At 38.9% G+C, this 27,722-nt stretch overlaps 1 protein-coding gene and 1 long non-coding RNA gene across 2 annotated transcripts in view; both read right to left on the reverse strand.

Annotated features, from left to right (window-relative positions):
- Positions 1 to 688: 688 nt before the first annotated feature.
- LOC117935095 lies at positions 689 to 27,654 on the reverse strand. Its single transcript, XR_004654655.1, has 2 exons — positions 27,612 to 27,654; positions 689 to 6,543 (listed from the first exon to the last, which is right to left on the reverse strand). It is a non-coding gene; the product is annotated as an uncharacterized LOC117935095 (long non-coding RNA).
- Positions 5,974 to 27,722, reverse strand: part of LOC117935087 (astrocytic phosphoprotein PEA-15) — a 39,135-nt gene continuing 17,386 nt past the window's right edge. The window contains exons 2-4 of the mRNA XM_034857242.1: positions 8,677 to 8,851; positions 8,020 to 8,175; positions 5,974 to 6,786 (exon numbers count right to left, since the gene is read on the reverse strand). Coding sequence (XP_034713133.1) covers positions 6,722 to 6,786; positions 8,020 to 8,175; positions 8,677 to 8,848 — 393 coding nt within the window. The 5' untranslated portion in view covers positions 8,849 to 8,851 and the 3' untranslated portion in view covers positions 5,974 to 6,721. The remainder of the gene's footprint in view (positions 6,787 to 8,019; positions 8,176 to 8,676; positions 8,852 to 27,722) is intronic.

A 27,722-nucleotide genomic window follows, 5' to 3' on the forward strand; every position in this document is an offset into this window, starting at 1 on the left:
CTTGTGCAAGACCTGTCATATGTAAAAAGAAATTGACTAGATGAAGAGGTATGGCATCTTGTACACACGCCAGAGATTATGAAAGTATCACTCCACATATTACTCTCTGATCACATCTCAAACAGCTACAACCACTCAGACTATTCACACCACGCTAACCAGCACATAGTTCCCTTTTCACTCTAATACTTCATCCATGCACCCTTTAACCATTCATTAACACCTTCAAAAATAAAAATGGCAAATAAAACTATGGAGCCAATATTGAATAGATGAACACTAGGCCCTACACTAAAAAATGAAAAGAGAATACATTGTGTAAAATAAATCAATAAAGCAATAAATTGTGGAGTAATTTAAAAAATGTATTTAAGCTCAACTTTATTATAATAATACATTTCATATTAAAGTTTTTTTTCAATTACATACATTCTTACTTCAAAATGCCATTTCAGCTCAACAACTGCTACCAAATGTAGCCTGTTAGCTCATGACAGCTAGAGTAGTTCTGTTTAAATTAACCAGAAGCTGCTGCTCTTAACAAACACAGCACATTAACTGTAACCTTTTATTTTGCTTTGCATGGCTGTACATGATACCAGTCTAACTAGCAAGCTAGGCTAGGTTGTTAACAGTAGCAACTGGCTCCAGGTCAAGCTCTAGACAAGAGTGACTACAGTCTTTTCACTCTTCTAGCTAGTTAGCTGGTTGTAGGTAAGTAGCATGTGGAGCTTGTTAGGCTAATAAAAATGTTAGTTTCAGTGTCTTTGTACTGCCTTTATTTACAGTTGGACAGAATCAGAATTACTTGGACATTTTGCTCTAGCTAACAAAAGCTAAGAGGCTAACGTTTGTTTCTTTGCTCAACAACCATTGCTAAATTAGTTGTTTTACACAATTTATTCATGTGGCTATTTTTAGAATAACTTATTTATTCATCTAACATCAAACCCTTTGGGACTCCATACAAACTAGAGAGACTGCTTATTGTTTTTATATCCAATGGGTTATCTTTTTATAAAGTGAGTACAATCCGAAAATACTTTTCATGAAAACATTGCTAACAATCTGGTAATAAAGGCTGTACTACAAATCTGGGGTCAACATTTCTTAAACTTTCAACACGCACCTAGCTCAACATTTCAAGACGCTATACTTCCTTCTTTTGGTAAAGTGTGCACGTGACAACATGTCTCATATGGACAAAAAGGCAGATTACGACTTTGTGACTGCTTTGATCTTTTGTCATGATTCGGAAACTCTGAATGAAATCATTTTCACGAGCGGTGACCACAACACATCTGATTAAATACGACACAGTTAAACATAATAGGTTACATATCAGTAAATACAATGAAATGAATATCACTTTTGTAAAATCATCACCCAAAGGCAAAACAGCAAAACATAAATGAAGAGAATAACATGAATTGTAAAAGTGTTGAAACATGGTCTGCTTAACATTAAATAAGCAACACGTTTTCACCCCCTTGATTTGTTTCCAGTTAGTTAAACAAAATCAGGGGACATAAAAACAACAATATATAGGCATAAATAAATTAATCAAGTTCAAAACAAACACAGTGATATATATTCAAAATACATATTTACAAAATAATAAAAATGAAGAAAAAAACAACCACAAACAGTCTTCTCATTAAGGGAAAATTATACTTTTGTTTGTATCAATTTCAATCAACGGTTAACATTACATGCTGAATACCTTCACATATCTGCCTCTTCATTTCCTACTTCATCTATACTCTAAAGAATTACATATTTTAGTAGGTTTATAATTTTGCAGCATTTACTAAGTTGATATGTACTGGTATAAGGAAATCCAAATTTGACATCATCGTTGTGACTGATATGTTGATATATTATGTGCCGATTGGCTACCGAAAACGTTAAACACATAATCCACCTGGTAATGACGTCAGAGGGTCTGTGCCATGGTTACCATGGTGACATGTATGGGGGTTGACTTTAGAGGAGTAGGACACAAGAAGTGGATGTTAAATATAAAACAAATAGAGAAAGGTGCATCACAGCCACATTTTGATGCAGAACTTTTAATACTCCAGTGAATGCAACCAGGAGAATATAGAGCATCTCTCAGCTGGATTTCTTTTCTTTTTGATGTTTACAGATATTGCATGGACAAACTACTGACAAACTACCATAACATTGTTAACATGAGTCCACTGTTTACTGAAATTCTGAGAGAGAGAAAAAATAAAAGTCACTTGGTCACATACATTTAAATTCACAAATTGCTATTCCAAAACATTTCAAATGAAAAGAGAAGATGAAAGAAAATACAATGGTCCAAATCCTCCCTTGCTGATCTTTTGTACAGCTATGGAATCGCATGCTAAGATCTGCATGTGGGTTTGTAAAGTCAACAAAGCTCTTCACTGAAAATTGGGAGTGGCAAGTCGGGGGTCGATAAACATCCATTTTAACGCTGGTAAGGACCATTACCCACAGGTCATAGCAGTAAGTTCAACTGCCTCCCTTTGCCTGACAAAATGCTCTCCGTTCAGCTCTGTGATGAATGCAGTATAGTCATACTTTGTGTTCAATAGGCTCAAGCTATAGGAGGGCAGGAACCGCTTCACTCGGGGTCAGGCCTAGCAAGGGCTAGTCTGGACGTTGAAGGGAAGATCCACCCAGAAACACTCTGACACTGTTGGACATTATCAATCTGAAATATCAGTACATGGATATTGGATATATTTTATGATTAAGTGCTGCATTCTACAGTTTTTTGTATATAATTTGATAATACCTTAACTAAGCATGTGTTGTGGATCAATTTCAGTTTAAATCTACACTCAGAGACGCTTGAGTGATTAATTTCTCCGTAAATGTTAGAAGTCGGTGCAAAACTACAAAAAAAGTTTACAGTTTAAAATATGCCCTTTCTCTTGGATTCTTAAGGGACAAAAACTTATAGAAAAAAACTACTGACTGCATTTAGGCACAGTGGTGCTTTAAGCTAAATGCTAACTCAGCAGACTAACATGTTTACAATAACAAAGCTAATATGCTGTTGTTTACAATACCGGTATAATAATTGCCATGTATGCCGTCTAAGTTTAGCATGTTAGTATGCTAACATTTGCTAATTGGCACCAAACACAAACTATAAATTACTGAAGTGTTGTTGGTATGCAAGAATTTGGTCAAACACTAAAGTATTGGACAAATAAAAACTTGATGAGGGCACTAAATAGAAAGTCAGAGAAATCACTAAGGTTATTGTAATTCATCCGAACAGGGCCATGAATTTCTGTACCAAATTTCATGGCAATCCATCCAATAGTTGTGGAGACATTTTACAATAAAAAACAAACGTCAACCTGTTGGTTGCGCTGGAGGAAAGATCAGGGGATCACCAAAGTCATCTTTGGCGACCATATATTTGGATACAAAACGTCATGGCAATCAATCCAAAAGTTATGAGATATTTCATTCTGAACTGCAAAATGTGCCCATATGGCATAAAGAACAGTGTTCAGGTATTTAAGGGTGGATTATTCCTTTAACAGTGCAATAAAAAGCTTGATCTGGCCTAGATTAACTGGATGTTATGCAAAGAAACATGTTGACGATTTGTAAACTTCGCCACGCAATTGCAGGCATTAACAAACTATTGAGTGTTTGCTTTGATTTATAGTCTGTCTTACAAATTCTAAACAGTGAACATTGGGTTACTAGCATATATTATCTTTCCCAAACTGCACACTTTCTTCTTATCAAGTGCCACTCGCATGTCCGTCATGCAGATTCAACACAGGAATGTCAAGATCTTGTCAGATACCCTGACTTGTCACAATTTAAGAGTTCAGTTCTTTAGATTAAGTGATTTGAGGATATGTTACAGTGCAAAGTTCTCCTACAGACGTAAATGCATAGGATACAAATCAGTCCAACACTACAATACACGGCGAGCAATAATAAAAAAAAAAAAAAGAGAGAAAAAACAGATCACAGAAACAGTAATCTAAATAAGTCTTGGCCGTTGGCACTGGGGTCTTGAGTGGAACAGGGCTGGGAGAAATGATTAGTCGTACACTGATCAATTTTTATGTTGTTGGTTCATTTTTTGGAGCCTACAGCTTTGACGACAACAAAGATGGGGGCAGAAGTAGATCCATAGACTAGTCCTTTGCAAATTCCAGAATAAAAGCACTCTTAAAAAGTGAGAGCCGTTAACATTAACTTGATGTGTGTGCCAGCGTCTGTCTCCGCTTTTATACACAAACACACAATTACTCACAGTTGTTAAAAGTTTTTGGGGTAAACACAAAGTCCGCTAAGGCTTTAATGCGGGGGGAAAAAGAGACACAGTGTTCAAAAGAGCAGGTATAGTAGATTAGTTTCAACAGTCGTGCTAGCTATGTTGTTGCATGGCGGTAATGGCATAGTCAGTGGGTTATGAGCCGTTGTGTTCATTAGAGATCCTTGTCACAATCTACTTTATGTACAGTTTTTTAGAATGACATGTTTTATTATCACATGCCACATTGTCTTTCTGTTCTTTATCTCATTTATGTCTTATGTTCATTTCCAGAGGTCATAGTTTAACCCCTCATACAGGGACAAATCCCAAGCTGGTCAGTTACTTTCTGTGCAACAAACGAAATGGCAAGAACAGTTTAGTGTTTGTCTCTTTGTGTCACACAACACAACATTTCAACTGAGTAATTATAATACCCAATATGATTTCTCCAAATATACTTTTCTAATGTAGTCCAAATTGATGTACTTTAAGTGCTTAAGTTATTATCACCACCATTTCAGATCAAATCAAATTTACATAAAATCAGGGTCTAAAGTTACAAAATCCAGACATGGTGAAATTGAACGTACAGTGGAAATTTGAGTGTCCTCTATGGAACACACACACACACACACTGCAGGTCAATATATTATTTCTGCTATATTTTCTTCTAATATATTATTGGTATATTTACATCTCTAGCCAGCTCGTACAGCAGACCTCTATACTATCTGGTCCCATTGATGAAAAGAGAACCTATGGACAAGGAACATCCATAGTATAGAAAGCATTGCTTTACCTTTCCCATCTAAATGTTCTCTAAATATATCTTGCTATGATTATAAGCTAAAGGCAAATATTGGCTTTTTCTTATGAAAATCAACTTTAAATATAATGTTCTAAAATAGTAGTTTTTTTTCTTTTACCTTTGAAACATGATATCATTATCTGTGTAAGAGTAAAGGGAATGCATACATGTCCTCCAGCTGAGGAACAGTGACTGTCCTGGCCTTTAAGTTTGACTTACAGTTTAGTTTCAAATACAGCGACTTCATGGCAAAAGAGGCAAAAGATGGTAACTTGGTAACTGTAATTAGTTATTGAGCTATAGGGACTTTAAATGAATAGTATTCCATTTGCCTTTTTTCCGCGAGTTCAATGAAAAGAATGCTATTCCTCTTAGGTTTGTATAGTAAATATAAAGTGGTTATCTCAGCAGATGAGCTTGGCAAAAAGACGAGAAATTTTGAGCCTGGCTATGTCCAAAGGAAACAAAATCTTCCAACCACAACCTCTAAAAACTAATTAACAAAAAATATCTCATTAATTGAATCCCTATATTAACCCAAGTGTAAAAACAAGGCTAGCTGTTTCTGGTCTTTATGCTAAAATAAGCTAAGCTGTAGCTTCATATTTCAAAGACAGACATGAATGTGGTATCTTTCTTCTCACATAAGTCACAGCAAAAACCGTGATAAAGCGTCTTTTGAACGATCCATTTCACATTTCAAACACCTGAACTATAAATGCTGCTACATACTAAAACAAGCACCCTCACAGGAAAAAACAGTCATATATATGAGATTTGGATACGTTTTAAATGTTTTAATAAGTGTTCACTTTTGCTTTTTTAAAATACTTTTTGATAATGTAAACAATGTATTTAAAAGGTTGTTGGCTGTTTCGCATATTCTAATTTAATTTTGAAAACATAAAGCAACTGATGAACTACGTTCATAGCCACAGTCGTAGTTAAGTATCATTGTACATACAATGCATTCCCAGCTTAATTGTAGCTTTTTGAAATTTTTAGAACGTCTGGAAAAATTGAACTTTGCCATTACACTATGTGGTTTTGAACGCAGGGTTTGTACTTTTAAACTCTTCATGGCTGGATGAAGTCCAAGTCTTAACTATAACAACCTTCACTGACATGCACACACTTAGACAGGCGGTTGCATACAGTAAGCACAGCATCACAGATTGAACAGTGTTTACAGATTACACTCAATCTAAACTGACCCTTTCAGATTTTTGAATTGAGGGTAGACTTTGTTTCTCTCTCTCTCTCTCTCTCTCTCTCTCTCTCCTTACACACATACACTGTTCGTCCATCTCCAGATTACGTCTTCTAATGTCTCTTTTTCGCAGCTTCCCGCCTCCCCTCAGCTCGGAAAGAGGCTGCATCGCTACGATCTAATTGGATGCTTGGTTGGTGGCTGCCTGCGCGGTTCTGTGTTAGTGCAAGGATGGTGCTTGGCTGGATGTGTGTGGTGTGCGTGTGCGTAGTGTGCGTGTGTGTCTGTGTGTTTGTGTGTGAGGGTAGGGTGAAGTAGGGGAGCGATGGGGTTGGTCATAAACGGTTGGTCGGTTGATTGGAGTGCCAAGAGTGAAGGAATCAAGGTGCAAAGATCAGGGTTGTGTGTCACGATCTCACACTTTTTTAGGAGGCGGGGCCAACTTGATGATCTCATCTTCGGAGGGCTGGCGGATGATGTCTTTTAGGGGGGAGGGGTTGGAAAAAGAAGGTAGAAAGAGACAGAGAGTAATAATAATAAGAATTACACATCATTGATGTCTGCTAACACAGTCTCAGAGCTGTATAAGGCAGCATTTGTACAGCTGCTGCTTCAAGTTAAATGTGTTATACAGGCAAAACACAGGGTGGCTTTTATTTTGAACCAGTCAGAGGAAACAACAGTGTGCCTGAATTTATCACCGATGTTAGCACTGACTGTGAACATTCATAAAAAATGCATCTACAATACAGAAATGACTGCTGATTTATACTTGGCACTTTGAGCTGCATTTCATGGATGGACATTGCACAAGTTTTTTATATAGTTTTAAATCAACTTGGCTGTGAGCTAAATTTCCCCTGTGAACTAAACCGAGCTACAAAAAAGTTGTGGTAAATAAATAAATAACGGCAGCAAAAAGCATGTTGAGAGAAAATACATTGTATTGCAACGTGACCATCCTCTTATTTATTATTTCTACCTTTATTTACACCCAAAGAAAACTGATATAAAATCCACAATTAAACCAGAATATATGTAAGATAAAGTAAAGACTAATGCTTTAAAACAGTTCATAAAAAGAAAATGACCTTTCAGAATTAGATGCTTTTGTTGACCATTGCGGCATTAATCCAGACCATGTTTATGCATGTTTCCTAAATTTTTGCACAGTTGGTCTGCACATTCTAAATAATGTTATATGAAACTGGTTCGACTTAATAATATTTATTGGAATGTTTTTTCCTCGCAGCTCTTTGTCACAGGTTGTTTTTATGTTTTACTATCAATTGTGACCAGTTCAACCAATGTTTTTTTTTCTTTTGTGAAATAAAAGTGCAATGAATTATTATTAATTACCCAGTAACTGGACAGTAACTCACAAGAAGAAAACTTTTTATTTTGCTTTCCTATTCTGTTGAATGATCCAGAATGATCTTGCTACAACTTGTGAGGGGCCTGATCCATCGGTTGGGAACCACTGAGGTAAGGATGTTAAGGCAGTTTTCTGTAACCCCGTTAGGGGGCAGACCTCACCTACTACTACAACTACTACTACTAAGAACAGATTTGACATGCCAGGAAGCTAATCAGCGTACCTTCTTTCAAGTCAAACATGCATACATGTCTAAAAGACTATCAGACTGATACTCTAAACTGATACATAACCCTACATCTACATGTTCTACAGATTAAGCTCAAAGAGTGGGCTACCTTTGTATTTCTTGGCTGAGGGGATGCGTGTGAGCTTGGTGTCGATCTCGTCATCCTCAGAGATCTTGAGTACGGTGGTGCGGTACTCGATCACCCTCGTCAGCAGGTCCGGTCGCCGCGAAATCTCGAAGATGTGCTCGATGTACGACAGATTATCTGCATGAGAAGTGTTGTTTTTAGTAACATTCAACATTTATTAAGCCAAGGACCCCTTTGCTGAAAGAGCGACAGAGCAGTGACCCCCTTCTATTTATGATATTAAATTCTTTTACATTTTAAACTGGGCCTCCAATGACATGTAGGGTGGCCTAAAACTGTCATACATACCTTTTAGTGCATAGAACACTAAGTCATTAAAATGATAATTAACAATAATTTGGTGACCATCTAGGGGTCTGGGACCCCTAGATGGTCATCAAAGAGGGGGCCTCTTTGATGACCATCTAGGGGTCCCAGACCCCTTGTTGAAAGTGTTTGGCTTACAGAACATCAGGCATGTCATTGATGCTCATTGGAAATAAGAAAAGACAAACTCTGCTCTTTGTAAATGTTCACACAGGAATATAAAATACAGTACATACAATGATCAGATTTATTTGACTTCATTATTTGATTTGTTCCTTTGAAATGAAAACTTGTTCTCAGTCTGTTTCTCACCTTGGGCCAGCTTGTCGTTCTTCTCCAGGTAGCTGAACCACTCCTTGGAGGAAGTGATGTTGTTGCTCTGGTCCTCGGGAATGTCCTCCTTGCAGGCCGACTTGAGCTGCTCCAAGTCTTCGTTGGTGATGTTTTCAGACAGGTCGCTGAGCAGAGAGCTGTACTCCGCCATGGTCTGGTCAGAAACAAGAGAACCAGTTAGATACACTGAACACAGTGATGCCAAAAGAAGACAGACAGTATAGAGGAGAAAGAAAGATATCCTACTGTTGTTAAATTCCTCAATGTGGAAACAGCCCACCTACGTCCCAGATTTCAGAATGGAATGTTAGGAAATGTTGATGACAATAGCATACTGTCAGAGTGGGATGGAAAAGCACAAATACACTGAGAATAGAGTATATTAAACAGCTCTTTGTACCTGAAAGAGGAGATTGACTGACAAGACAGGACGAGACAATATGGGACGAAACACTGTCTTGCGTCTAAATTAAGGCAGTCCCAAAGGGGGGATCTATAGAACTCAGTGGAAAACTTCAGTCAGCATTTGTCTTTTGTTTATTATACTTGGATTGATCTTCAAATGAAGGACAGTGACAGTCTATATTTCTTTATTGTCAACCAATCTCATGAAAAGACCAAATCCAACTAAACCTACGAACAGGTATTGAGTGAAATAGCTTATTCCTTTGTGCAAAAGACTTCCATTATTATCCCAAAACAACTGCAAACTCATCAATGAGCCACACTGTTGCACTCATTGACATGTTTCTACATTACAAAAAACATAAACAATATCTATCAGTATCTGCCAATACTTTTCAAGTGTTGAGAGATGGACTATGTCATTCTTGGCTTTCCTCTTTTTAGGGGATGGGTTGCCAATAAGAAATTGATACGTACTAACATTGGCCTTTAAAATGTTGTACCATTCACATGTATTAGCAACTACAGTAAAACCGTTACTTGCTCAAATCAACTCAAGCTCTAATGAACATTTCTGTGTCTCTCTGTCTCCCTTCAGTGGACATATTAAAGAAGACCATTTCTGTGCTGCTGTAACATCACAGAAGCCAGTATACCCCTCAGTGTTTCTGCTATCAGATAGGTTTGTTACCTTACATAAAAAAGATTTTAAGCAGGGAGGTACATAGATTTTAATTTGGGGACAAAAAGAATATATTGGATCTGCAGATACCCTGAGTAGAGGTATCAGGATCTGTAAAAAAAAACAAAAAAAACATGGGTGCTTCCTACGTATAGGCCTCCTACTTGGACAAAAATAGACCATAGACAGCCCTGTATTGATATTCAAATTCATGGCAATACACTGGCTTGTTTTCAGATTTGGACCTAAGATGGATTCAGTACTTAGGCAGTTGGCGACAAAGAACCACAGTGAGAAAGAAAGAAAGAAAGAAAGAAAAACAGGCCGAGGGATTCAGACGTGTTGTGAGGCCGTCTGCTCTGTTCAGCTGCGTCAGTTTAGAAGAAATAAAGGAAACACACGCTTCAGATTGCAGCTCATGGCTCGGTTATTAACATACTTGGGTGTGTAAAGTATTCATACGCATCTTTGTATCCAAATAAATATGCAAATATGAGAAATATAAAATATACAATAATACAAAATTGAAATTTGTTGGCAACAATGAGGATATTTATCAATTGTTTGACTCCATATTTAAGCAAAAACGTTAAAATTGAGTGGGTCTACATTCCACTCTAGTTCCAAATGCAAAAACGTTGGAACATTCTGACACAGTTTATGCTTGAAAAAAAATATTTTTCTGTCGATCGACTAATGGTGGAGACATAGTGGGATGCCAATGACATAATGCCATAGTAAACCAAAAACTGCTGCTGGTGTTGCTTCCAACATTTTCAACCTCGCATCCAATAAATTGGCTGCTTCAGGTTTTTCAAAGGTCTTGCTATCCCATCATCCTGGTGAGATTTTCCCCAGCCCTTGGTGAGTTTAAGGCAGCAGAGGTTTAGCTATGAGGAAATGAATAAGGTCACCTACAAAAAGCTGCATTTGAGCTGATTGGGATCCAGTGTCTTGCTCAGGGACACTTTAGCAACTTTGAGGAGCGATGCAAGTCGCAGCAGGACTGCCTCCCTTCTACCCATCTTCTCTAACAAATGCTTCCCACAACATAAACATGAATCGGAATCACATATATCTCTTTCTGTGTACCCCCCCAAAGCCTAGCATCTATACAGCTGGCGAGAGGCTGCCGCTCAATGTAGTGAAACATAGGCATTGGCACGAAGCTCTGTCTGCCTCTGATCCCCACAGTCTCATCACAGATAAACACGGCGTGCAGAAAGCCCAGAAGAGGCTCTGTGATGAGTGGTGTGACCTACATAATAGAGCTGCTGTCACCTGCAGCTACCACCAGAGGGCCTCCATTTACTGTGGAGCATTAGAGACTTCTTATGGTATGACAATGCTATTGCCTGCTCACATGGACATATGGATAGGAGGGGGTGCTTTCTAGCTGAGCAGCAGACCATGAAAACATGATAGTAAACAGTGATGGAAAAAACACAATGGTTTTATTAACTTATTCTTTCAAAAATACAGTTCAATTTGACACAGAAATAAAAAATGTGCATTTCTAGCTAATAACTGGTGACTAGATGAATGGGTCTACATGCTGTCCTGACAAACAGTGACAGGTCTTTTAGTCAGCGTATAATGTTTGGGATGCTGTAGTCCCAGAGGCTGATTTTGAGGTCATGATTTGTTTGTCTGTTCTCTAATGGCTAATTGGTGGCATTTGGTTTGGTTTGTCTGAACCACGATCTCAGCCTCAGGGCGAGAGCACAATGATGACAGAGCGCTTTTACCGTGCATGTAGAGAGAGAGAGAGAAAGAGAGAGGAAGAGCGGAAGAGAGAGCGAGATAGTGTTATTTCAGTCTTAAATGTCACATTCATCTTCTCTCTAACTTGCTCAATCAACACAAAGCACTGCATGGGAGAGAGCAGAGATATGCACCTTAACTCCAGTGAAGACAACTTGGACCTGAATTGTGTGTGTGTGCGAGCATTTTTGCATGTATTTGCGTGCACTCAAGTGAATGTGTGTTTGAACGCAATCACGAGCTTGTGAATTGTGTGTGCAAGGAGGGAGACAAGAAGAAGAGTGTGCGTGTATGTGTGTGTGTATGTGTGTGTGTGTGTGTGTGTGGAGGGGGGGTCCCTGAGCCCTCTTCTTTCGACCGAGGTCGCACTGCCTGCTCTCTGCTTTGCACCACAATGGACTGGCGCTGCTTTTGTGTACTTTTAGCGGAGAAGGGGGAAGAAAAAACAACAATGGATTGAGCGGCTACATTTAGTGTTTCTCTCTCCCACTGCCTCCTTTAACTCTTTCTTATCCACCAAATAAACAAAAAATACTTTGTAATGGGCATGCTTCAAAAATTACAAAGAAAATCAATGTCATTCATGTTTTTCTTTTTTTAAAGTATTTTTATTGAACTTGTCTTGATATATTTATGATTTCTTTGCCATTTTACCTTTGGTTCTTACTTGTTCTTCTAAAAATGATCTAAAATCAATACTAGGTGCCTTACCTGCTATCATGGACCCAATGTATCAGTAATCACAGAGGCCACCGAAAGTCTGTTTCAGCACACATCTGGTTCTACAAAGGCCAACTACCATGGATCAGTGTTTTGTAAAAAGTTCTGAGAAAAAAGAGCTATATATGCATTTTTTAATTCCTGTGCAACATGGTAGTCATGCGCTGAGTAAAAAGGTTTGTGAAATCCCCTCCAACCAATGCTCCCCCCATCCCTAGTCTCTCTGGGACGAGCCTGACACTGCTTCCATACATAGAGACCCACTGTGCTTCACATTCTCATGAACACAAACATGCTTTTGTCTGCTCCTTCCTCTGTCTCTGCTGCCTGTGCGTGTCTGTGTCTGTGCATGTCCTTAAATGTGGGAAAGAGAGAGAGAGAGAGAGAGAGAGAGAGAAAGAGTTGTCACTAAAATTATAATTACAAAGCCAAATTCAGCTATATATTAAATTGTTCAAGTAGTTTAAACTATATGAGATAACCCAGAACTAGGAAAGAAAAGTAGTTGGGACAAGAAAAAACTATAGTACGTAAACTTTAAACTCCACTTTATAAAAATATAATATTAATGCTGTATGTGTGTTCGGTAACATTTGGAAGTTTATCAGTGACAAAACAGTTTGATGAGCAGTAAATGATTTCAAGCTGTGATCAATCTGCAAGTGAAAGACATGCACTTGGAAAAGGAGGTCTTCATGCTCAGTTTGAAATGTCAGTGTTTCTCTAGCAGTTTTGAGGGAGCTTAAACAGGTTTCTATAAGTACTTTTGCAGCTGAAATGCAAAGCTAGGCGTAGGCCAAAGTTTTTAATATATACATTTATATATACATTGTTTTGTTTCACTATCTAGCCACATTTTTGCATCTCAAAACTGGCAGAAAATAAAAGTCTGTTTCTATTTAAGGCTGCAAAACAACTTGAAGCAGCCAAGCTAAGCATGTGTGTTTATTTTGTAATACTTAAAAAATTGTGAGTCAAGAGCTTCCATTGCAGTTTGTAGTGCATCTTGGCTTGTAGCATGTAGAGTTTGGAACCTTTAAATACAAAAAGAAAAGCTTGAATGACTTTTGCATTCGTTCTGTAGTTTTGTCATTAATAAACTTCCATAGATCTGCAAGGTGTGAATGGATGCCAAGCAGTCTATTTCCACTCCGTGACTAAACTGTTAAACCCCCCCCCCACCACCACCCCAACCACTATTGTCTGCTTTACATTGTGCAATCAGGCCATTATTCATCCAGAGACCCATTGCTTTCCCGATGTTTCCCGTTCCTTTTTTTTTTTCTTTACACTTTCTAGTCTCTATTCCTGTTAGATCCTTTCTCTCATTTCTGTCTTTATCTCCATGTCTGATTGCAGAGGGGTTAAATAAATGTGCAACATTTAAGCGCAGAATGACGGCACAAACATATGCTGCAGCAGACTATAAATATATATATATATATATATATATAAAAATGCAATGTTGAGGCGGTGTTTGTACAAATAAAGATATTGTCAAGTACAAATGTGGAAGATCCAGGACTGAAAGCTGTGACAATATCTGCCGAGTCCTTGAGCCCTTCCAGAGATGAAATCTATTTTTATTTTCCATTAAAGGCCTCACATTTTACAACACTTCACTATTCTAACACGCAGAGACACACACAGACGTACAGTACATTTATACCACAACCACCAAAACGCCATTCATCCTCCACACCAATGACGTTGCCATGGAGACCAGGCCTAGCTTTGCCTTTAGGCCTGGAGACTGTTACCTAGCGACGGGGCAGACACCGTACTCCTTCCTCACTTTACTTCGCACCCTCCTCACCCCTTTCAGAAAAAAAGCCCCACAAGATGTGCAATTTGAGGAAAGTCACACATTGAGATTTTCTTTTCTTGACTTAGTTAGGTTGGAATATTAGTTTATTTGCAACAAGTAAACAGGGCTGTGACGACATGGATTTTTTCTTACTGCGGGGAAAAAGCAATGTACATAATGTTTGGTGTTTAGACGCTCTCCTCAAGCCGTGAACTATTTAATAATAATCAAACCCCCCATATGTTTAATAGACTGTCCATTCACTTTGTGGAAAGCTGAAGTGACAAATAACTTAAAAGATTAATAAAAAGAGTCAATGATGATGACAAAAAAAGATTGTTTATTATATTTCACATTACACAACAAATGCCCTCCTGAAAACTTCCACCAGCAAATAAGACAAAACTTAAAAAATGGGGTGATACGGTTTTCGTCACAACCCACGGAAACACCATCATTTGTTATTAACACCAGTTTAGCGTTACTGTAATGAACATATACAGATACGTTGTGAGTAAGAAGAGACAATATAAGACATAACATATGTTCAAATGACATGTTTGCATAACTCTACCTCCTCTCTCTTTTTATCAAAAAAGACACACACACACACACACACACACACACACACACACAGCTGGCCAACTGTGCTGGACTTCAGCATGGAGACAAGCCTTTAGATTTTACCATGGCAACCAAACCACCGGGATAGCAGCTCAAACAAAGCGAAATAGACTCTGGGGTACTGTTTCCTATTCAATATTTTCAGACCTTGTGCCTGTGTCTGGTTTGCTTTTGGGAGTTTTTTTTCGCCATTTTTAACTTGCTCTTTGATCCATCCCTCATGTATTGCCCTTTTGTCTCTGTTGCTGTTAATGTCTTTCTCCGCCTCCTCAAACTCTCAGCTGTTTGAATTTACAATCTATCACTATAGGCTCTAGTAATTAATGATTCATCAATGAACTGTTTGGTCTATAAAATGCCAGAAAATGGTGAAAATGTTGAAAAAAGCGGCAAATTCTCACATTTGAGAAGCTGGAAATGGAGAGAATAAAACGTGTTGATGATTAGGTTTCTGTTGCTGAACTCACTGATTATTTGGCAAGTTGTTTCAGCACTGACAAAAGGAGAAAAGAGATCCAATCAGGCAACTGATAAACCTGACACAGTGGCATCTAACAGTAAACACAGTAGAGAGGCCAGTGTTGTGTACACTTCCAGGGGCTGTATTTGAAACACTGAAAGAAAAACAGCATGCTGGGATTGCCTCCACATGGTTCTCACTGACTGTACCCCTGTTATATGTGAAATACCTACGTTTTTACATGCGTGGCCTGACCGGCTCTCAAAACAAAGAACAGAGAAGCTGTGCACAGAGTATAAAGTCTTTCTCTGCTCAGGACGCAAGTACTCCATTATATCTTTACATAACATATATTTTTTTGCCGGTTTATTGCTGTTCTGAATATTGTATGCATGCAGCTCTTTTGAGTATCAAAATGCTAATAAATCCTGCACAACTTCTTAGATCTTCACGTTAGACTCGGTGAGTACAAGCAGTTAGTCTCCATCTTCTTGTATTAAACATACCGGGACATTTCTCAAGCTCCTGTGCTCTTTTTCTCTCTCGCAGTATATTTTTCTCTTTGACTCAGATGGACCAAGAGGCAGAGTGTAGGAGTCCCACCCACTATTAAATCTCCCATGAAACTCACCTCGACTTTACAAAAGTCTGTTCGGCTGACCATGTATGGAAATGTCTATTCTTAAACAGCTTTTACTCCAAAAATGAAAAACAACAAAAAATGATATAATACACCTAATGAAATCTTCCCCTAATTTTGGCAATGTTGGACTTTGAAGTTGCATAATTCTCTGAAATTGTCTTTTCTCCTACTTATCTATAGGTCTCTCTCTGTGCAATAAATCTTCTTCCTCTCTCTCTGACTATATCACCAGTCTTGCAGGCGCAGCAGGAGGTGAGGGATTAGAGAGTGGGAGGCAGAAGAGCTCACAGTTGCGGGTCGAAGCGAATGTCCGCCTCCAAAATCTACCTTTTCAGGTCAGAAGTCTCTCCCACCCATCCACAGATATCATTTTGAATTTGTGAGCGTGTAATTAATTGCAACCTGCTTGCTCACGCTCCCTCATACTAAAACCCACTGTAAAAAGAAATCTTGGAATTTAGCTAAAATGATTCTGAACAATCTTGAAAGAGACCCATTGGCTGTTTAGCTTTTACAGCACGTTTATCCATCATCCTTCTGTTGCTTTTGGACTGCTGCCTAATAAGTAATGGCTAAAGCAAATAATCCAGCAGGAGAGCATTGTTCACAAATAGTATCCTCGTTATGCGTTTTATATCGATGTGTCAACACTGTGGGCACAGTTAGAGACTTTTAAGTTTTGTTTCATTTGTCCATGGTTACTAGGGTTGTGTCACATTTTTTCCAGTGCCTCCGCTCCCAAATCCGTCCCTAAAACCTACTAAATCAAATCATTATTCATTTCCTTCTCACTCTAACTTTTATTGTTGTATTTGTATATTATTCTATTTTAGCCTGTTTCCTTTTCATGACCATTTTTAATTGCTCTTTAATGTTTAATGTAAAGCACTTTGAAACTGCCATGCTGCTGAAAGTGCTTTATAAACAAAGTTGCCTAACCTTAAACCCTCAACCTGTCAGTCAGTCACCAGGGCATAAAAACCACTGTTGCGCTTGCTTCTCTCAGAGGAAATAAAAAGTCTAAAGCACCCCAAACGCTTTTGACAAAAATATCATATCGCAGTGAAGTTTTGAAAACCGTAACCACACTTGCAACCGTTTTAATCGGCATTGCCGTGACTCACTGTGACTTAAAAAAAGTCTCACAAAACTGCAGAGATGATGTATAGTTGGCTTGAGTTTGCTCCGTCCAAACCTCTACGCGAGCTTGTGAAGATACAGATATTATCCCACCCTGAGTGCATTCATTTAAAGGCATGAGCAGAAGAATTGAGGTGTGAATTGAATACTAGGGTTGGTTGAAGTGAGTGTTGTACTGGATGCGTTTAAACTGGATATGTTATTAAAGAAATTGGTTCAATATTTCGGTTTTCATAATACGTGCTTGTCCATTTCTCCTGATGTTATCACAGCAAGTGCCAAGACTTAACCTCTTAGAACTTTAGAAATACTCCTGCGAAGATCTGAACACGTCTTCTAATTGCAAGTCACCAAACTAGAACTTCCTGTTGAGGTCGGTACAGTTAGATCAGTTAGATCCAGAATCTCTCCCTGATAACACCCTGGGTTCCTGCAGTGAATCCACAGAATGTAACAGCAAATACTGCAAATCACATGCTGTATGCCCTCTATTCTGTATACTGTATGTGTAAACCAAGCCAAGGGTCTCGCGAGCAACAGTCGGACATTGATCAATGCTCGATGCCACAGGCGCTAAAGGGATCCAATCTGCCTCTCCCCAGGTTTCTTTTCCACTAGCAATCAACAAACAGACGCCCCCTGCAGACGAGGAGACCGAGGAGGAGGAAACACTGTCCAGTCACTGCAGGCAATGACCAGGCCTCGCTGCACATCGCCATGTAACAGCTTTATACCACCGCTGCTACACCACATCCTGTTGGCCTTCAGAATGACACTCTGCTGTGTCTTTGTTTCATTTTGACTGAGCTGGTTCTAAGGTGGTTGGGGGGGGGGGGGGGGGGGGGGGGGGGGGGGGGGGGGGGGGGGGGGGGGGGGGGGGGGGGCATTTTGAGTTTTGATTCTCTGCTTGTGTTCGTTTTGATTTCTTGCAGTCTGTTGCAAACCCTCTCTCTCCATATTATTTCAGCATAACTAAATGAATGTACCAAAATGCTGCAATAAAAACAGGTTGACTAGTGTTAAAGTGATACTTCACCAATTAGCCTTAGCTAAGAAGCTTTGTATCAGTAGAAAAACGGTAGTACTGTGTGTCTGTAAAAAAAACTCTGATCACCCAAAAATCGTTGTTTTGCAGGGGGCCTGTAAGCAGATTAGCACCACCTGTGAGTTTATCATGTGACAGCAAAAACGCGAAAGGCACAGCAGTGTATCCTGTACCCCTTACCAACAAATGTAAAATTCCAAGCAAATTGGAATACTTGGAATTGATGGTGGTGGTAAATGTTCATCAAAACGACAAGTTTGGGAACGGGCAACACAGATTTTGATAATGAACATCTATAATGTTACACACTGGATCTTTAAGATTGGTTGTTCACAACATTAAATTGTCAGAAATCCTTAAAATTGCATATGCTAGATAAATAATGGACAATCACAGCTGCAGAAAGTGACTTGCTTGTGGGGCTACAGTGCATGTAAAGAGCTTCCTGTCCAAAACCAGCTGACTCTAATCAGAGTGCCCGATGATGGCTTGATGGCTTCAAACCAACACTGTGCCTGTCTAGTTTGGAGCACCCCCAAGAATTCATGTGATTGCATGGTTTATGAGCAAATGCATCCATATTAGCTGCTCATCTAGGCCCACGCTGACATGGTTACAGTAATAGTGGACTAAAAAATTGACCCAGACATCATTATCCCCCAACACATAAACCATCCCATCTTGGAGGATACAGAGGTGGTTTTCAAATGCCTGAACATCTGGCTCATGCCAACATGAAGGAGCAGGAATATACTCCCAACTCCTTCTAGATAACTTAGCTCCTTAGACAGTATTGCATGAGCCCAGACGTCTTCGACCGGTTTAAAGTGTCAAATCCATAAGGGCAAATCCAAGTGAAGTTGCAAGTATTCTTAAATTGTAAAGTTTCCATTAAATAAGTTACTATAGCAGACAAATTATGCAATGGAGTAGTAGCATGAAGCATGAAATTGAAATACATGAATAAACTGTGAGTGCCTTAAATGTATTCAAAGGAACAGCACTTAAGTAAAACACTAACACTACAAAATGCACTTTCAAGGCCAGCAAAAGGTTTGCTGAATGTATGACATCTCGCAAAATATAAAATGGATACAGTAATGGACACATGATTTATTCATATTGGGTAATGAGCTAACACTTAAGTTAGTCCGCTAATGGTGAAGCACTCAGCCAGAACTCTGGCTGCTGTAAGCAGATGTGCAGTTTTGGAAAATGTCAGTTTAAGTGAGGAAGATGACATTTATATGTTGCTTGTACTGTACTTCCTTTTAAACTGTTAAGCGTCACGCTGCTATCTTACATACATTCACTCACACACACACACACACAGACATCTCAAATTAAAAATACAATCCTGCCACTAAAAGGTCAAACACACTGGTCCAAGGTTGTGCCATCTGTCCCCTCTCCTCATCTACATCATTCTAAACCAAAGCTGATTCTTTCCTTCTTCCTTCTCCCTCTTAGAGACAGGGCAGGCTATAGAGTTGACATCTCCACAGGGACATTTTGCTGCTGAGAAACAGTATTGATTTCTGACCATTAATCTTACTTTGATGTCTCTCTCACTGAAAACATTGCAGAATAAAACACCAAATCCCCTGTCTTTTCCCTCCTTTGCTCACTTGCTCTATCCTTCTTGCCCGCTTTCTGTAAAGTAAGTAAGTAAGTAAAAGTTTATTTATATAGCACCTTTCACAGGTATAGTACCACAAAGTGCTTCACAACAAAAACATTAATATCATAAAATACACACAGTAAAAACACAATAAAAGACAGTACATGATCATATCAACCCAACAAGTCTGCAACTCCTGCTGTTCGTCTCTCAGGTGTCCTGTTCGTTTTTGCATGCTTTGATAGAGATCTCCTGCCCATCTACCATGGGATTAACCATCGTCCTATTGGCGGTGTGCCTGCGACGCTCCCTTCTCATTTACACCACAGGACTGGACAACGAAAAGAGGGATAAAGAAGTGAAAAAGAAGAGCAAAGATAGTGATATTGTTCACGGGATTATGGGATGAGAGAGGGAAAGAGGGATAAGAAAGAGTTAGATGGCGGAGCGCAGAGGATAGAGAGAAAGAAGGTTTGGTCCTATTCCTCGCAGACGGCCTTGTGTCCAATGAGGCAGTGAATACTGCCAACACGTATCAGTTCACAAGCCCAGAGAGAGAGAGAGAGGGAGAGAGAGATCGCGATACGGAAAAAAAGGAGGAGGCGCTAATCCGGGGAGAAGCGCCGGAGAATGTAGGCCACTGGCCCATTTTTCATTGAGGAGAAAAGAAGATTTGCTGTGTGAAAAAATATGGCCTTTGATTCAAATATCTTTTTTTAAACAATCCATGAGTTTGTCTTTGTGAACAATTCTTTGTTTACATTTTCAATTTGTCTTCATTTGCGAAAGACATGTTTTTTTTTGATTTTTTTTCTTGAATGCCTGGTTACTCATTTTAGCATTCTGTAACATTTCCAAATAAACTAATCATTATAAATTTCACACATGCTAGTTTGTTTGTAGAGTAAATAGAAAAACTGAAGGGTTAGCATGTGCATAACTGACCAATGTATGGTATTGTACAAAAATGTATGCACACTAAAACGTATGATATCCTACAAAATTAAGTAAAGTGCCCAGTGGACTTTACTGTTAAGTTTAGTCCCCAAAATAACAATTTTGCCACATCAAAAGTGGTTTTGTAAAGGCACCAAAACGACCATTTGATATTAGAGAAGAAGATCGTGGTTTGGATTAAAACACTCCTAAGGAATAGGCAAAGTTTTTTGTTTTTACCTGGTAAGCAAACTCCGCTTACTGGCTTGAAAGTCCTACATGTTACTGCTGCTGTATAAAAACACAGCAAAACAACAAACCTCCTCCCTACGTGGTCAGCTGTGTTTTTACACAGCAGCAGTCAATGTGATTAATACAGCAAAAGAAAAGGTGGAATGCTTACAAATAGAGATGTTCCAATACCATTATTGGTATCGCCTTCAATATTGCCTAAAATGCTGGTATCGCTGTTAGGAAGTACTGGAGTCTATGCACCCATCCGATAGCACATAATAAAACCCTAAAGAAAATCTACGTTAAAGTAGTTTATTTGTGTTCTTTTTCCGTTATAACTGACTGACATACTGGATGATAAAAGAAAGTTCTGTGGCATTCGTTGTTTGTGTTTGTTCATGTTTTGCAAAGAGTTTAACCTGGGCCATACCGACAATAAAGATAGAAATCATATCACATCCATACAGGGATAGTAGTATACAGTTGTTAAAACATAATAAAATATATGACCCACTGGTGTCGGATCAGTACTCGGTATTGGCCGATACGCAAGTTCAGGTATCAGAATCGGTATCAAGAAGCAGAAAATAGTATTGGACCATCTCTACTTGCAAATGACAGTACTTACCTTTTCATAGCTTCTTGAACGAATGGTTCATGAGACCAAAAAAGTTTAACTTTGACGAAAATACTGTACTTTGAGGTAGCTATAATGGCATCAAGCTCACATTGGCAATGCTGACATGCTGGTGACTTGAAGGTATATCTTTCCATAATCTTAATTTAGCCTTTTGCATGCTTAGCTAATCAGCGCAGAATACAAGTACAGATGAGGCTGGCGAGAAATGTTCTTTGTTTTGCAAGTATTTAGTTATAAATTGAAGTTTTAAAGCAAAGAACTGGACATATTAAAAGTTTGATCCGACGGTGAAGGGATACTGCCAGAAACAAATGTTGATACCAAATTTTGTGGCTACACTACAACCACAGCAGCCAGCTGGGCCAGTATATTACAGAGCCATATTTAGTTTAATGGGTTTATCTTTGGTAAGAATGAATGGACTTGGAGAGCCAAAGACAGGATACTGCGGTTGGAAAGTGCTGAGCAGTTGATTAACACATTGTAGGTTTTGGCCTTTTTAAGGAATTTGTTACATTAATATGTCATAACTTTTACCAGTGCTCAGAAAAAAATCTCTGTGGACGATCATGTAACATGATTGAAAACTGGACTGCCAGCCTTATCCTCTAAATCCTCCGCAGTCACGGTTACCGTGCAACTGGCAGTAACATGCAGATGGCGAAGGAATGTCCCGCCCTACTCTAACTCTGAGAGGTGAGAAGATTGGTTAGGTAAGCCAATCAGAGGCCGAATAAGGTATTCTAAGAAATGCAAATTCACGGGCAAGGTAATGGTGAAACCTGCTGGATTGTTGTTAAACCTGTTATTTGAAGAAAAATGCTCATTTTACACCCTCTTAAATTAACAGCTTCTCAGATTTAGTTTTCGTCTCTTACAGTAAGACGCAGGATTGAGGAAGACTTACTTTTGATCAGATGGGTTGGAGTTTGCAGAAGTCTAAAGGGTCATTATACCCAAATAAAAAATAAAAAGGAAAAACACTAACATTTAGTAATATCTAGCACTGGTTTGGTTTTAGTCTTGGTTATATTGGCACGTGGTTTGAGATATTCATCATGGGGGTTTCTGCTGTTATCCCAACAATGGAGCTCAATGGAATTGTGTTTATGTTAACATTACAAAAATGATGTATTGAACTGAAATGTCTTATTCCCCACAATACAAAGACTTAACTGCAATGAGTAGTCCCTCAAATTTGAGGATTGATCCTTTAAACTACCAGCTGCTAGTTTCCTAAAAATCAATTGTCATAAAAGTTATGAAACTACTCAATGAGGCTGATTTATTGTTGCACTTTATGTTCAATACACTCATTTACATCTAGTATCCTACCAAGAATCCTTGTGTATCGATCTCTGAACTTATGTGTTTATTTACATGCCTAATAATCTCTTGTTCTCGTATTCACATATGCAATTCTAATTGTGTTGCATGTATGTTGGTATTCTTCCTCCCTCACATTTTCTTTGAGCTATAGAAGAACGTTGGTAAGGAGTTTGTGTAGGCAGAGCCAACAATCAATCGTCCCAAGTAACACACAAACACAAAAAACACACTCACACACACTGTGGGCAGTGTGTGGATGTGCCCTGCATACAGATACACCTTGTTTTTTTGGCTCAAGCTTACGTAAAGCCAGAGGGTAAAGGTCAGTGAGAGATAGAGCGCGCGCGCGCGCGAGAGAGAGAGAGAGAGAGAGAGAGAGAGAGAGAGAGAGAGAGAAACACCAAGGTAGACTTTCACCAACCAAATCGAAGTGTTGCGCTGGGTGAACACCAGAATAAATACCAAATGTGAAAACGTGAATGTGAATGGATGTTCAAGCATGAAAAGATTTGTTGTTCAGTGGTTAAAGAGATGGAGCAAAATGTGCTGTTCTGTACAGGCCGAGTGGATTCTACGGTGAAAACCAGCTGCTGTGCACACAAATGTCATACACCCTGAGTGGGCAAACAAAACACAGGCGTGACGGCATGAGTGCATCTTCACTTTCGTCTTGAATCTGAATTATAACAGAAAAATACTGTCAAATTAGGTAAGAGAAACACCATTTAAGAATGTCAAAGGACTTGGATGAATGAGAAAACAAGATATTTTAAGCAGCAGCAGACAGTGTATTGTGTGTCGTGGAGAACTGGCTGTGACTGACCAGCCAGGCTTTACTTCCTGCTGTCACCATGGACACACTTCCTGGCCCCGGGTGTACGACAGCGGAAAAAACAGCAGCCGACAAGGGAGAGAGAGTAGATAGAGATGGGTGAGAAAGGGAGAGCAGAGAGGATAGAGTGATGAAGAGAAGGGAAACTATCAGCAGCAGGACTCGGCATCGGAATTAAAACTGGAGCTAATCCCTTCTGCTTTGTTCAACACTCCCCTCTTTTTCTTCTCTCTCTTCCTCTTTGCCTCAGGGCTTTGTGCAGAAACATTTTGCAGACAGTGGCTCTTAGTTGTCAAATAATATTTTCAAAAACACGTACCAAACATATCCACAGGAACACGTTAAGGCTGCACATTAGACTTGCCATTGCAGCTTTGCTTCCAACAAATAAGCATCATCAGTCCGAACCATACAGGACTCACTGAGGACAAAAAAGGTTATGTATATGATACTGTTGGTCCTGGTGTGAATGAAGATTGGACTATATCACTTTTATAAAGTTGATATGGCAAACATTAGCATTTATTTAGATTTGTGGTTTTGGCCACCCAACACCTTTAGGGTTCAACTCTCCTTTTAGCTCCGTTTTGGTCTCCACCAACTCTTCCTATAGTGGCGGATTCTGTGAAAACCACCAACGTTTCTATAAAGTGCCGATGCCTTCATGCCTGTAAAAGGGTTGATAATGTATTTAACTGTGTGCATGAATCGCTGCATGAATATGAATATAAATGGCTACATGTACCACACACATGTGGATGAGTGCACTAATGTAAGTGAAATAGAGAAAAGGAGAGAGTGAGTTACTCCATCCCAATCACTGGAGCTGCCTACTGCTTAATCTAAATTCTAAATGGCAAACGCTGACATGACCAGATGGCCCTGACTAAGACCAGAGAGAGACCAGATGTGGTGTGTTGATAACAGGAAGAGATACTGGCTAAAAAAGGGAGAGAAATAAAGAAGATTGGCAAGGAGAAGATTAAGGTAAATGGGGTAAAAACATGTGCAGAAATAACAGGAGTGAGTTATTGATTATAAACTAACGCATACACACAGATACACAATCCTTTTTACTACCAGTTATCAAAGCAAAGACTTGTGTATTTTGGGATAGACCTCATGACTTTGACCTCGCAGAAAAAACGAGACAAAGACGCCGTGGACTCACGCAACACACCTCCAATCGCTCCAGAATGAATTCTGTAATCCATTAAAATCCTCCTTCCACGCGGATAAGCTACCATAAGCAAGTCAGTAACCTTCAGCACCTGATAAGTTGGCACAGTCAACACACTTTACAAGCTGTTTATGCTTCAAGGTAGTTTTAAGCAGCTGGTGTGGCTATAAGTAATGTTATTTTCTTTTGTTTTGAGGATTTAGATGTTGCTGACTGGAGCTTATAAAGACATTTTTCCGAGCTCCTGTGCTGGCTCTGTGGGCAAACCTTTGACGAAAAAGTGTAAAAATGGCATTTTACTGTAAGTTAACTTTAACTAGCCTCTAAACAACCAGCAAATTAAGAATTACAACATCTACAATAGGGCTTGTCTGGCTCAAAGGATGTACATTGCTGGGATAAAGCCTGACATATTGCTCCTCCCTCCCCTTTTGCTATTTATTTTGCAGGAGCACTGTTGCTGCATTCAGGACTTAGCACGCCCAGGATGATGGGGACTGGTTTAAACAAGCCAGCACGTTTTCCCCCTATCTGAGAATGTATAAGCAGTGAAGCCAGACCATACTGAATAAACCAAACTCCATAGGTCTGGCAATGTAAGACTACAATAAAATCCTATTTTGTTGAAATAGCAATATGGACTACTGCAATATCCAAGATTCAGAAGGCGCAACATTTGTTAAATATGTCAAATATTTCAAACCATCCTGAATGAAGTATTGTGGTGCTGCAGAGATGCCACGGCCTACAAATCAACACCCCACCATGATATTTTTTATATTTTTAATATTTTTTTATGAATGAAAAAAAAAGTATTCATAAATGATCATTTCTTCTTAATATCGTGACTCATATCTGAATTGCAATATCCGTCTGAAATAATAGTTTGTTTTCAAATCTACAATCAATTCGTCAAAAACAAAGAAGACAAAAAAATAAGATCTCAACTCAAGGTCCATTTACAAGCTTTATTATGGAGCTTTCAACCACATCCTGGTGTCTTCCTCAGCGGATGGATTTTGCTCCGTTGTCATGGAGATTTTTTAAAGAAACAGAATTAGGAGGCATGATTTAGCACTAAGTACAATAATTAAGTAAATTATATTCCACCTCTGCAAATTGTACAGCACTAAGGTAACCAATCATTTTGCGTCTCTTGTAAGCTAATTGTGTTCCGATACTTTAAGCACATCTGCATTTGGGAGGCAAACATTTAGGAGTCCTCACCTGGTTGGTACACACAGCATGAATAGAGAGGGCACGCTGACAAACAATCATTCTTAACAATTCACATGATCAGGAATCGCCATAAGATTGATGTATACTGATGTACTGTCAACACTGAGGTCAACACATACGTTTGAATGTATTCAAATGTCTGTTTTTGTACATTGTCCACAAGAGGGTAAACCAATACAATGGGAGACAAAACTACTTGTATAGGTATATTTATTAAACATAAAGACGAGGGAGCCTGGGTAGCTCACCTGGTAAAGAGCATGCCCATAAATAGAGGTTCACTCCTGAACGCAACGGCCACAGTGTTGACTCCCACCCGAGGCCCTTTGCCTCCTGTCATTCCCCCTCTCTCTCCCTTTCATGCCTTCAGCTGTCCTATGAGGCCTAAAATGCCCCAAAAATAACGTTTAAAAACACACATAAAAAAAAAGACGTATTTTATAAGATCTACATACCTTCAGATTACAAAAGTAATGTCCCATCCCGTATAACTTCATTTAAAGATCATAGAACTCTCACTTCATCTCTAGAATATGAGGCAGATAACACCAAGGTCACATAGCCAGTTCGTAATTTGGTCATAAACAACCAAGTATTTTGCCGTTGCTTGAATTTTCTCAATTTTTGCATCAGCCCTTATGCTCAGAAGTTCACGAATCTCGTGGTCTCTCAAGTTGGACCTTCTTGTTGGTGTCCTCATGTAAACCAGCTTTCCTTTTCACCCTCAGTTGTTTGAATTCCTCCAGTATTGAAGCAGCATCATGATAGAAACCTTATCAACAAGCCCAACGGCTTGCTGCAAGGCTCAATCAGGCAATACACAGACTTTGTAGCAGGGAGCTAACATTTATACTCATTTAAGGAACCAAGGCCAAGGCTCATGCACAATGCAGGCAGCTGTGGTAATGCTACATTTTTCAGAATCACATATTAATTTACATATCCAATTGTCTGTTTTTTTTTCAGCACACAAACAAGAGAGTGACCTCATTGGCAGATCCACTGCCTGCACAACAACTAGATTTAGTCATGAAGCGTTGCATCACCCTTATGTTTGCAGAGGAATATCTGACATAGATCCTAAAGATAATAAAACATAATTACTTATAAACCGGTTTATATCACATCGCCTCAGCACTAATCTGATGGCACTAAGGAGGAATGATGTCATGTGGTGCCAGGATGTAATATGTGGCTTTATATGGTATGTATATTGTAAGGTATACAGTATGACAATCTTTTGCATCACATGGACATAAAGCACATGCCTCGATGGTGATAACATGATCTGGACATGAGTGTGTGTTTCAGGTGTTCGGTTTAACATTTGAAGACAGTGATTTTGAATCCTAAGTTACAGCAATGTAAAATAAATTAAATAAAAAATTGATTGATTGTATTCCTTGTGTAAATATTTATGTCTGCAGCTAATGATATGGATCAAGCTAAAGATATATATATATATATATATATACATACACAAAGTGAATGCAACCTGTACATTTTTTTATCTAATCATCTTGTTTTCCTGAAACACAACACAATCTGGCATTTGTGTTTTTACTTTCACTCATTTTCAATGCAAATAATTAATTTCAAGATTTTCTTTGAACTGTGTGTGTGTGTCTGTGTGTGTTGGAAGGTCTTATTTTATGACACTGTCAATTGTTTAACAAAAATGCTTGAAACAAATGAATGGACTAGAAATAAGTGGCATTATCTCA

The sequence above is a fragment of the Etheostoma cragini genome, chromosome 19 (genome assembly GCF_013103735.1).
Source record: "Etheostoma cragini isolate CJK2018 chromosome 19, CSU_Ecrag_1.0, whole genome shotgun sequence".
Classification (NCBI taxonomy): Eukaryota; Metazoa; Chordata; class Actinopteri; order Perciformes; family Percidae; genus Etheostoma; species Etheostoma cragini.